This window comes from Bufo bufo, chromosome 2, assembly GCF_905171765.1.
Source record: "Bufo bufo chromosome 2, aBufBuf1.1, whole genome shotgun sequence".
Taxonomy (NCBI): Eukaryota; Metazoa; Chordata; class Amphibia; order Anura; family Bufonidae; genus Bufo; species Bufo bufo.
In genome coordinates this window covers 503,770,773-503,783,812 of record NC_053390.1, presented here as the reverse complement: position 1 = coordinate 503,783,812, position 13,040 = coordinate 503,770,773, and the positions used below count along the sequence as shown (strand labels likewise).

The following is a 13,040-nucleotide window of genomic DNA, read 5'->3' as shown; positions in this document are numbered from 1 at the left end:
CCCATATGCACCAAAGAATGGTGACTTATCAGAAGATTCCTGACGACGGTTGTTCAGAGCAAACTCAGCAAGAGGGAGAAATGAACACCAATCCTCCTGGTTCTCTGCCACAAAACAGCGCAAATATGTCTCCAGATTCTGATTGAGGCGCTCAGTCTGACCATTCGACTGCGGATGAAAAGCAGAAGAGAAGGACAGCCGAACCCCCAGGCGAGAACAGAAAGCCTTCCAGAACCTGGACACAAACTGCGTGCCTCTATCGGAAACAATATCAGAGGGAATGCCGTGCAATTTAACAATATGGTCGACAAAAGCTTGCGCCAACGTTTTAGCATTGGGTAAACCAGGGAAAGGTACGAAATGAGCCATCTTGCTAAAACGGTCCACCACCACCAGGATCACTGACTTCCCCGAGGAACGAGGAAGATCCGTGATAAAGTCCATGGACAGGTGTGTCCAAGGACGGGAAGGAATGGGTAACGGGAGAAGGGAACCTGAAGGCCGTGAACGAGGGACCTTAGCGCGAGCGCACGTCTCACAAGCAGCCACAAAACCCTCCACCGACTTACGAAGAGCCGGCCACCAAAATCTCCGAGCAATGAGATCTACCGTGGCTCTACTCCCGGGGTGACCAGCAAGAACCGTATCATGATGCTCCTTAAAGAGTTTGTGACGTAGCTCAACTTCCCAGAAGGACAACGGGCAGGTGTCTCAGTCTGGGCAGCCTGGACCTCGGCCTCCAAATCGGAATAAAGAGCAGAAACAACTACCCCCTCCGCCAAAATGGGACCCGGGTCCTCAGAGTTTCCTCCTCCCGGAAAATAGTGAGAGAGAGCATCAGCCTTCACATTTTTTTATCCCAGGTCGGAATGTAACAACAAAATTGAATCTGGAGAAGAACAGAGACCATCTGGCCTGTCTCGGATTCATACGCCTGGCCGACTCCAAGTATGCCAGATTCTTATGGTCGGTAAAAACGGTGATAGGGTGCCTGGCCCCCTCCAACCAATGGCGCCATTCCTCGAAAGCCAACTTGATGGCCAACAACTCCCTATCTCCCACATCATAGTTTCTCTCTGCCGGGGAGAGTTTTTTAGAGAAAAAGGCACAGGGTCGCCACTTGGCAGGGGAAGGGCCCTGGGACAAAACCGCACCCACACCCACCTCGGAAGCATCCACCTCAACAATAAAAGGTAAGGAAACATCGGGATGCACCAAGACGGGAGCAGACGCAAAATTCTCTTTAATCTTAGAAAAGGCTGTAAGCGCCTCCTCCGACCAAGAGGAAAAATCTGCCCCCTTTTTTGTCATGTCAGTGAGGGGTTTGACAACAGAGGAATAATTCTAAATGAACTTTCTGTAATAGTTCGCAAAACCCAGAAAGCGCATCAATGCCTTCTGATTCTCAGGAAGCTCCCACTCAAGTACAGCACGGACCTTCTCGGGATCCATGCGAAAAACCAGAAGCAGAGAGGAGAAAACACAGAAATTGAATCTCCGATACCATAAAAAGACATTTCTCCAGCTTGGCGTACAATTTATTTTCCCGCAGAATCTGCAGAACCTGAAAAAGATGATCCTGATGGGTCTGAACATCAGGGGAAAAAATCAAAATATCATCAAGATACACCAATACAAATTTCCCCATTAAATGATAGAAAATACTATTAACAAAATGCTGAAAGACGGCCGGAGCATTCATCAGGGCGAAAGGCATAACGAGATTCTCGAAATGCCCGTCAGGGGTATTAAAGGCCGTTTTCCATTCATCCCCCTCTCTGACCCTGACCAGGTTGTACGCGCCTCTCAAATCCAATTTGGAAAACACCTTGGCCCCAACAATTTGATTGAAGAGGTCCGGGATCAGAGGAAGGGGATAGGGATCGCGAATCGTGATACGGTTCAGCTCCTTAAAATCTAGGCAAGGTCTCAGAGAGCCATCTTTCTTTTTAACAAAAAAAAAACCCGCGGCCACAGGTGACTTTGAGGGACGAATATGCCCCTTTTCGAGACTCTCGGAGACGTAAGTTCGCATAGCGATTCTTTCCGGTTGTGAGAGATTGTAGAGGCGTGCTTTTGGCAGCTTGGCGCCGGGAATGAGGTCAATGGGACAGTCAAACTCCCGGTGAGGAGGTAGCTCCTGAACACCGCTCTCGGAAAACACGTCCGAGAAATCAGAGAGAAATGATGGCACCGTTTTAGTAGACACCTCTGCAAAAGTCGCTGTGAGACAATTCTCTCTACAAAAATCACTCCACTCATTTATTTGCCTTCCTTGCCAATCAATAGTGGGGTTATGTCTAGTGAGCCAGGGTAACCCCAAAACTAGAGGAGACGGCAATCCGTTAAGGACAAAACAAGATATATCCTCCACATGAGTGTCACCTACAGCTAGCCGGATATTGTGAACAATGCCCTTCAGAGATCTCTGTGAGAGTGGAGCAGAGTCAATAGCAAAAACAGGTATATCTTTATCTAATGTGCAAACCTGAAAACCATGCATGGCTACAAATTGAGTGTCAATAAGATTGACGGCCGCTCCACTATCGACAAAAATCTCACAAGAAATGACTTTGCTCTCTAGCGCCACCCTGGCAGACAGGAGAAAACGGGAACTGCAGGTCAGAGGAAAAGCATCAAATCCTACATCAACTTTGCCCAAAGTAGCAGATGAAGCAGAACCTGATGATTTACCTTTTGAGATTTTTCTCTTATTATCGCTCTTAGTACGGTTCAAGAATCTCCTAGACGGACAAACATTTGCCAAATGACCTATGCCCCCACAACAAAAACAGACCATACACTGAGGACTAAATCCTCTTTTATCAGGGGCAAGTCGAGCTAGCTGCATGGGCTCCTCCTCAGAGGGGAGCGAGACAGGATGAGGCCCCTGCACACTGAATGAGTCCGCACCACTGCCCCTAGACTGACAATGGTTGGACAGAGAGGTCTCGTTTCTTTCTCTTAGACGCCTGTCAAGGCGTACCGCCAATGACATGGCAGACTCTAATGACGTTGGTCTCTCATGGAAAGCAAACGCATCTTTTAATCTCCATGGTAAAAGATCATGTGACGTACCATGTGATGACCGGAGTCACGTCATCACAGGTCCTTGAACTATAATTAATGGTCACCACAGGTCCTATTCAGTAAAGGGGAAAGAAGCAGATGCCGGGCTACGCGATCAAGTGGATTAAGGTGAGTTAAATGTTTTTTTTTTTTTTTTTTAACCCCTCTAGCGCTGTTTTACTATGCATTCTGTATTTAGAATGCTATTATTTTCCCTTATAACTATGTTATAAGGGAAAATAATACAATCTACAGAACCCAAGAAGTTCAGGTTTGGGTACCAAACATGTGCGATTTTTCTCACGCGAATGCAAAACGCATTAGAATGTTTTGCACTCCGTCGGAAAAATCGCAGGTGTTCCTGCAACGCACCCGCACATTTTCCCGCAACGCCTGTGTGAAAGGGGCCTTAGTTGATATTTATTGGATATTGACAAAGCTGGTCATAGTCATTTACTTTTAAAGGCATACTGGCCAAGGTATACCTCTTTTGGCATACATTTGGATGTTACAGCCTTTGTTAATGGCTCAGATTAGTATTAAAAATCAGTGCTATGGTAGTACAAATATTGTATTGAGATTTATCAGCACAATATAGCATCAAACATTAAATGAATTTTCAGAGGCCTAAATACTGATCTATCCTCTGGTCATCAGTATCTAATCAGTGGCGGTCCGACACCTGGGACCCCCGCCGATCACCTGTTTGAGAAGGCAGTGACATTCGTAGTAATGCTACGGCCTGCTCACAGCTTTTCCTTAGCCAGTCAGGACACATTCATTAGTCACATGGCCTAGGAGGCAACTCAGCCCCATAGAAGTGAATGGGGCTGAGCATGATATCAAGCAAAGCCGCTTTACAATGTACAACATACCTGCCCAGTCTTCCTCAATGACTGTAGACCATGGAGAAGCAGCTTGAGCTTCATTAGAAGATATAACAGTAACATTATAAGCTGCTCCAGATATGTTTGCATGAAAACAATTCTGTATTGTAGAATGATATGTAGTTATGCCAGCGCAAGGGAGAGAGGTAACATTTATATGGTAATTCATATTTCCTTCTTCTTTGGTCCTGGGCTGTAGATATAAAATAGGAAACAATGAAAAAGATTTTTGCTAGATGTATTATTACATTTTCTTCTGCTCAGTTTCTGGTCTCATTTATGATTTTTAATGCATGTATAGTATTACACTATATGGACAAAAGTACTGGGATTCTGTACTGTACACTTAACTTATAGGAGCTTTTATGACATCCCACTCTTAATCCATGGGCATTAATATGGAGTTGGTCACCTCTTTGCAGCTAAAACAGCTTCCATTTTGGAAAGGTTTTCTACAAGATATAGGAATGTGTCTGCAGGAGTTTTTGCCTATTCATCCAGACACTGATGTTGAACAATACGACCTGGCTTGCAGACTCCATTCTAGTTTATCCCAAAGATGTTTGTTGGGGTCAAGGCCAGGTGTCCGTGCAAAGCAGGCAAGTTCCTCCACACCAAACTTCCCCAACCATGGCTCTATGAACCTTGCTTTGTACACTTTGGCAGTACATATATAGTTACATAGTTAATACGGTTTAAAAAAGACATAAGTCCATTAAGTTCAACCAAGGGATAGGTGAAGACCGAAATCCCAGAAGGAAGTGAGACTCAGATTTCTACACATTTTCATAAGCATTAATGTTGTTTACTTTTAAGAATTCATCTACCCAACCCTTTTTAAAACTGCCCACTGTTCCTGCGGTGACCACGTCCTGAGGAAGTCTATTCCACAGATTCACAGTTCTTACAGTAAAGAAGCTTTGACGCTTCTGGAGACTGAACTTTTTCTTCTCCAGTCGGAGGCAGTGCCCCCTTGTCTTCGAGGGCATTTTACATGGAACAGTTTTTCACTGTATTTTTTGTATAGCCCATTTATATATTTGTATAGGTTAATCATGTCCCCCCTTAGACGTCTCTTTTCAAGACTAAATACATTTAATTATTTTTATCTTTCTTCATGACTAAGAGCCTCCATGCCCCTTATCAGTTTAGTCATTCTCCTCTGTACTTTTTCCAGCTGCAGTTTTGTCCTTTCTATGGACTGGTGTCCAAATCTGAACTGCATATTCCAGATGAGGCCGCACCAACGCTTTGTAAAGTGGTAATATTACATCCCTGCCCCACGAGTCCATGCCTCGTTTAATGCATGACAATATCCTCGTGGCCTTATAAGCAGCTGATTGACTTTGTATGCAGTTATTCAATCTATGTTCTACAAGGACACCCAAATCCTTCTCTATAAGTGACTCTCCCAGTGTTACATCCCCTAGGACATATGAAGCACAGAGTTTATTACTACCAAGATACATAGCTTTACATTTATCCACATTGAACCTCATTTGCCAAGTTGATGCCCAATCACTCAGAGTGTTCAAGTCAGCTTGTAGTTTATTGACATCTTCCATAGACTGTACAGTACTACATAGCTTAGTGTCATCTGCAAAATTAGAAATTGTATTAATCCTGTCCTCTATATAATTAATACATAAATTAAACAGAGGACCCAGCACTGAACCTTGGGGTACACCACTTATTAGTGATGGACAAACATCAGCTGGGACGGTTAGCGAACGCGATCGCGCAAACGCGATCGCGCAAACGCGATCAAATGTTTGCGAACCTCAAGTTTGCGGCGGGCCCCATTCACTTTAATGGCAGACGAACCTGAAAAACCTTCAGGTCATATTTTCAGCCTCCAAATAATTACTAGAAGTGCACAAATAGTAGAGGGTGATCAATGACAAAAATTCCCACAATAAATATGTATTTTAATCAGGGGCCATTTTTATAAGTCTTAAAGGGAAATTCTCAAAAATGTGCCCTGCTGGAGCCTAGAAATCTTTTATTTTAGGCCACAGGAGTATGGGCCCTAAAAATTAGGCATTCACCTGACATAAAAGTGATTATGTGGCTCGAGGTACATTATGCAGTCAAAGGATAATTTTTTTTACTGTAGCCCACTGGAGTACAGGCCCCAAACATTAGGCATTCACCGTACAGAAAAGATCAAGTAATTATGTGGCTGGAGGTACATTAGGCGGTCACCCTATAACAATTTTAATGTTGGCCAGTTAGATTACAGGCCCCAAAAATTATGCATTCAACATACAGAAAAGATCAAGTAATTATGTGGCTGGAGGTATATTAGACGGTCACTGGATATCAATTTTACTGCAGGCCAGTGGAGTACAGGCCCCAAACATTAGGCATTCACCGGACAGAAAAGATCAAGTGATTATGTGGCTGGAGGTATATTAGACAGTCATTGGATAACGATTTTACTGTAGTCCAGTACAAATACATGTCAAATACATATGTTTAAAAGAACTCAAAATATAAAATTGGATTAAAAACATGGGTAACAAAATCCCCCCTCTTGAATAAACCCCAAATGATAATAGGTGATATTCGATAACATGTGTTCGTCACAGGTGTTGAATTCCTCTGAGGCCCCAACAATTAAGCATTCACCGTGCAGAAAAGATCAAGTGATTATGTGGCTAGAGGTATATTAGATGGTCATTGGATAACAATTTTACTGCAGGCCAGTGGAGTACCGGCCCCAAACATTAGGCATTCACCGGACAGAAAGTTGTGAGCTAGGCGAGTGCTCTTATTGGTCACGTTCCCCCCTGCTGCGCTGAACATCCTTTCGGACAGGACACTCGACAAGGGTAAAGCCAAGAGTTCCATGACAAATTGTACCAGCTCGGGCCGCAGGTCAAGCCTGCACACCCAGTAGTCCAGGGGTTCATCGGTTCTCAGAGCGTCCACATCGGCCGTTAACCCGATGTACTCAGACACCTGTCAGTCTAGGTGTTCCCTGAGGCTGGATCCGGAGGGAGGCTCTCGATGGGTTGGCTGCAAGAATGATTTCATATCCGAAGTGACCAACACATCTTCAAACCGCCCTCTTCTTGCAGGCGCGGTAGGATTGGTACCCGCACCTGTTTTGCTGTGGGTGGAAATTCCTCTATCTGCGCCCGCAACAGCAGACTGCAGCATCTCTCGCAGCAAGGCCTGGAAATGCTGCATTCTGACAGCCCTCTGTGATGCTGGTAACATGTCCGCCATTTTGTGTTTGTACCAGGGGTCTAAGTACGTTGCCACCCAGTGCTGTTCCTTGCCCTTTATGCTTTTTATACGGGGTCCCTCTTCAAACACTGGAGCAAAAAGGCCCCCATTTGCACTAAATTGGAAGCAGTGGAGCTCCCTGGCTCCTGCTCATCGCCCAGGAGAATGTCGTCATCGGTCTTCTTTCTTCAGCCACGGACAACACCAGGGATCCCCGAAAAGTTTAAAGCCTGCTCTTCTTGCTCCTCCTCCTCCTCCCCCTAGCCACCATCCTCCTCTGACTCCTTTTCAGACTCCAGCTGACTTGTCTCAGATGGAGTAGCCCCCCTGGGAATTCACTTAGCATTGTGACTTTATCTTCTAGCTCCTGCTCCTCGACAGCTTGATCAATGATCCAACGCAATGCATGCTCCAAAAAGAAGGCGTAAGGTACGATGTCACTGATGGTGCCCTGGCTGCGACTGACCAGTTTGGTGATCTCATCAAATGGCCACAGAAGTCTGTATGCGTAGCGCATGAGCAGCCACTGGCGCGGTGAAAAGAAACCATGCTCCCCAGCACCTGTCCTGCCACAGAGTTCGTACAGGTAGTCGTTAACGGCACATTGTTGCTGGAGCAGCCTATCAAGTATATACAAGGTGAAGTTCCAGCGCGTCGGGCTGTCACAAATCAGACGTCTGACGGGCAGGTGGTGTCATCGCTGAACGTCAGCTAGGTGAGCCATGGTAGTGTAAGATCTTCTAAAATGGGAGGAGATTTTCCTGGCCAGCCGCAAGACGTCCAGGACCCCGGGGTATTTAGCAACGAATCGCTGCAAGACTAAGTTCAGGACGTGTGCCATGCACGGAACATGTGTCATTTTGCCGTGTTTCAGCGCACTCAGCAGATTGGCACCGTTGTCGCACATCACTTTACCAACTGTCAAATTGAGCGGGATTAGCCACTGATCGGCCTGTGGCCGCAGAGCTGAAAGCAGTGCAGGACCGGTGTGGCTCTTGGCTTCCAGGCACAACAGCCGCAGCACAGCATGGCAACGTCTCACCTGGCAAGTCGAATAGGTTCTGGGCAGCTTGGGGGGTGCAGCGGAAGAGGTGGTAGCAGTGGAAAAGCAGGAGTCAGCCAAGGAGGAGATGGAGGGTGGAGTAGGAGGAGAAGAAGAAGAGGCATGCCTGCATGCAATCCGTGGCGGTAACGCCAAATCCACACGGGTGCCACGTGTTGCATGCTTGACAGCCGTCAAAAGGTTCACCCAGTGGGCATTAAAAGTTATGTACCTTCCCTGCCCGTGTATGCTAGACCACGTGTCTGTGGTCAGATGTATCTTGGCACCAACACTGTGTGTCAGAGATACATTCACTTGCCGCTGAACATGGCCATGTAGCTCTGGGATGCCCTTCTGGGAGAAAAATTTCCTTCCGTGGACCTTCCATTGCGGTGTGCCAATGGCAACAAATTTTCTAAAGGCCTCTGAGTCCACCAGTTTATATGGCAGTAGTTGGCGGGCAGTTCTGACAAGCCAGCAGTCAGCCGTTGGGCAAGAGGGTTATCCAGCGTCAACTTTTCATCTGGCAAAAGGCAGCCTGCCTTTTGCCAGATGAACGCGACGACGGGACTGTGGAAGGTGAAGTGGAGGACATATGGGAGGAGAGAGAAGACGGAGAAGAGGCAGGACGTTGCGTGCCGGGAGTGTGGCTTTGTGGGTTCTGACAGTGTTGCTCCCACTGGGCTCGGTAATGGGAGGCCAGGTGCTTTCTTAAGGCGTTGTCCCTAGGTGAGTGTTGGGCTTAACGCGACTTATGCATTGACAGCACAGGCTGCAGATGGCAACACTATTGTCAGCAGTTGACACTGTGGAGCCATGTGCCGGCGTCCTGGGAGCGCCAGATGTGACCGTGCGTGGTGATTGGCTTGCTCCAGATACATTTGCTGTCTGATTTTTGCCTCCTGTGCACTGCGAGTTCTGCCTGCTTCTCCTCCTTCTACCCTTTATCTGCTGCTCTGTCTCTCCCTCTGAACTCCCTTACTCTTCCTCTCTTGTGGGCACCCACATGACATCCATCAACACGTTATCATCGTCACCCTCACCACGACTGACATTAGAGATCTCAGAGTAGGAAACAACAGCGGGGACCTCCGTCCTTGGGCTGATCTGGGTACTGTCGTCAACCCGCTTGATGGCGGCCATTGCTACCTCCTCTTCCTGATCCAATGCCAAGAATGGCTGCGCATTGGTATGGTCTGGGAATGGATGGGAAAATAATTCCTCTGACTCGAGTGGAGGGGTGGTGGTGGTGTTTTTGGGGGTGCACAAGGCAGAAAGTGAGGAGGGTGCAGATACAGAGGATGAGGAGGGTGCAGAAGCGGAAGGCTGAGTGAGCCCCTCAACCAAGTCTGGTGCGTCCTTTGACATAATCGCACGCACCTTCTCCAACTTACCACTTAGGCTCCGGCCTGGTGCACTTGCCCGAACCCTACCACCCCTGCGGAATGGCCAGCCTCTTCCTCTGCCTGTCATTTTCAAAATGACCTGTGACAAAGTCCCTATAGAAGAGCAGTATTTGTGGAAGCAGGTATATTGCAGCATCAATCAATATTTGGTGGAAGCTTGTATATCAATCCCCTTAATCAATATTTGGTGAAAGCTGGTGTATCGCAGGCCTCAATCAATATTCGGTGGAAGTCGGTATATAAATCCCCTCTATCAGTATTTTGTGAAAACAGGTATATAGAACCCCTTAATGAGTATTTGCTGGAAGCTGGTACCGTATTTTTCGCCCTATAAGACGCACTTTCCCCCCCCCAAAAGTGGGGGGAAAATTGCAGTGCGTCTTATGCGGCGAATGCTGCAGTTTACAATGATACACCGCTGACCGCATGCTGCACAGCGTGGTCGGCGGGTGTATCAGTGGGGAGGGAGGAGTGGCTGGGGGCCGGCATCTAGTTTTGAATGGCAGCGGGGCCCAGTGCAGTCACTGTATTCTTTTGCACCGGGCCCCGCCCACTGTAGTAATCCTATCTATAACTGTAGGCAATGTTTAACAATAATCTTCAATACATCCATTAATCTTCACTTACTAACGTCCGTATCAGGCAGGAGGCCGGCCGGTCGGGGACTGGCAGCGCAACTCAGTACGTCACGCGCCTGCTCCGCCCACTTTATGAATGAAGCAGGCGGCACGGGCGCGTGACGTAGTGAGTTACGCTGCCAGTGCCGCCTGCCTGCCCAGCCTCCTGCCTGATACGGATGTTAGTAAGTGAAGATTAATGGATGTATTGAAGATTGTTGTTAAACAATGCCTACAGCTATATATAGGATTACTACAGTGAGCGGGGCCCGATGCAATAGTATACAGTGACTGCATCGGGCCCCGCTGCCATTACAAAACTAGATGCCGGCCCACACCCTCTGTATTGGGGGTCATTCACACTACACAGGGACACTGTTAAGGGGGATATCTGTGGATGAAACATAGCATAAGATGCTATATGTGTCATCCACAGATTCCCCCATAACAGTGCCATCCACAAATGCCCCCAAAACAGTGCCATTCACAGATGCCCCCATAACAGTACCATCAACAGATGCCCCTATAACAGTGCCATCCACAGATGCCCCCGTAACAGTGTCATCCACAGTGCCTCAATAACAGTGTCAGCCATAGATCCCCCATAATAGTGTCATCCACAGACCACCATTAGTTCAAAACCCACCAAAAGCACACCTTTTGGTTCAAAATAATTTTTTTCTTATTTTCCTCCTCAAAAACCTAGGTGCGTCTTATGATCCGGTGCGTCTTATAGGGTGAAAAATATGGTATATCAAACCCATTAATCAATATTTGGTGGAAGCTGGTGTATCGCAGGCCTCAATCAATATTCGGTGGAAGCCGGTATATCAATCCCCTCTATGAGTATTTTGTGGAAATAGGTATATAGAACCCCTTAATGAGTATTTGCTGGAAGCTGGTATATCAAACCCCTTAATCAGGGCCGGACTGGGACAAAAAATAGGCCCGGGCATTTTTGACTGAGCAGCCCAATCACATGAGCCCCAACAGGCCCCACCCCTTTGCAGTCTAGGGGCGGAGCCAAAACCGGAAGCACAATTGAGGGTCAGGGCCAGCCACCAGTAAGATAGGAAGGCTTCAGCCAACACACAAGCTTTGCAACAACCAACATACAGACCTTGCAACAATATAGGAAGCTACAGAAAAGTCTTATAATATCCTCAGTGGATCTCAACCTCCCCATCCTCCACAACCTGTACAGGTCAGTGCCCCCAAAATAGCACTCACAGTTCTCCAGCAACTCTGGCAAATACCACCAATTCCGTACACAGGCAAACCACAACACCACCTCACTGACAGCTTTTTCCTGGTCTGTCAAAGACAATACTCTATTGGCTGGGAAGTCTGCTGTGATACGCAATTTCCTCTCCAAATTGAAAGCTTTGTTGGTAGCAGAGAATGCTGACACTCAGGTGGATGCTTGCAGAATGTGGAGCTAGCATACAGGTGATAAAATGTTATCAGAGGCAGAGCAGACAGATGTAAACGAGCACCGGTCTGTCAGGTACTAGTGCAGTATGCATCAGCTTGCTCAGATGACCAACGTTTGTTTACATCTGCCTGCTCGGCCTCTGAGCAGGGCAATGAGAGGGAGGAGCTACCTCAACATGTGCATCGGGCATAACAGCCGTGCCCGGGAAATGGAATAGCGGCCGTGCCCGGCCGAACACAATCATGCTAGCCAGGGGTCAAGTCCTGGGAAAAAAAGTGTAGGAACTCACCCAAGTGCCTCCGCGTGATGTCACAGCGCGCGGCATTCGCAAAAGGAAGGTCGGCTGGAGCAAGCAAGTACTGTATTTTTTGCCCTATTAGACGCACCGGCACATAAGACGCACCTAGGTTTTAGAAGGGGACAATAAGAAAAAAATATTTTTCATTACACCTCAGGTCAGACCACTAATCAGACCCCCAATGTTAATCAGACCTCAGCTAACAGCCCCAATAAGATCCCCAATGTTAATAAGACCTCAGATCACACCTCAGCTCAGACCCCAATATGAATGACCCCCAATCAGACCTCAGATAAGAGCCCCATGCCTCATAGCAGCCCCCAGTGCCTCTCCAGCAGCCCCAGTGCCTCTCATCAGCCCCCAGTGCCTCTCATCAGCCCCCCAGCGCCTCTCATCAGCCAGTAATAACAGCCCCCCCAATCATGTGCCAGTAATACCAGGGCCCCCCCAATCATGTGCCAGTAATACCAGGGCCCCCCCAATCATGTGCCAGTAATACCAGGGCCCCCCCAATCATGTGCCAGTAATACCAGGGCGGCCCCCATTATGTGCCAGTAATAACAGGACCCCCCCATTATGTGCCAGTAAAAAAAACAAGTATTGTATATAGTAAAAAAAAAATAATTAACACTTATACTTACCTCTTTGGAGCGATGCGATGCAGGCCTCTTCCGGGCTGTGTCCCGACTCCAGCACTGTACGACTCAGGCGGCCTCTGATAGGCTGCCGGCCTAGTAGTGCCGGCAGCCTATCAGAGGAACAGGAAAGGGACACATCTCCCTGCCCTGCACCTCCGCACAGCCTTCTGTTTGTATCGCTGTCCTGAGGACGGCGATACAAACAGATCACTATGGAGATGAGCGCTTTGCTTCCACAATGGAAGCCCTCATCTCAGTGCCTGCCCCGCCGCCGCACACACTGCCGCTGGGGGGGATTTGACCAAACCTGTCCCCCCCGGCCTCCGCATTATTTCCTGGGGGGGATCCGTCCCCCCCGCTTCCTACACCCATGGTTCCCACCCGTTCCCCCTCGACTCGAGCCCTGAGGCGGCC

The 13,040-nt window shown here is 47.8% G+C and overlaps 1 protein-coding gene across 2 annotated transcripts in view; it reads right to left on the bottom strand.

Moving 5' to 3' along the window:
- Positions 1-13,040, bottom strand: part of IL12RB1 (interleukin 12 receptor subunit beta 1) — a 403,260-nt gene that overhangs the window by 182,588 nt on the left and 207,632 nt on the right. For both annotated transcript variants that reach the window (XM_040417823.1, XM_040417824.1), the window contains one exon: positions 3,945-4,149. In XM_040417823.1, coding sequence (XP_040273757.1) covers positions 3,945-4,149 — 205 coding nt within the window. The remainder of the gene's footprint in view (positions 1-3,944; positions 4,150-13,040) is intronic.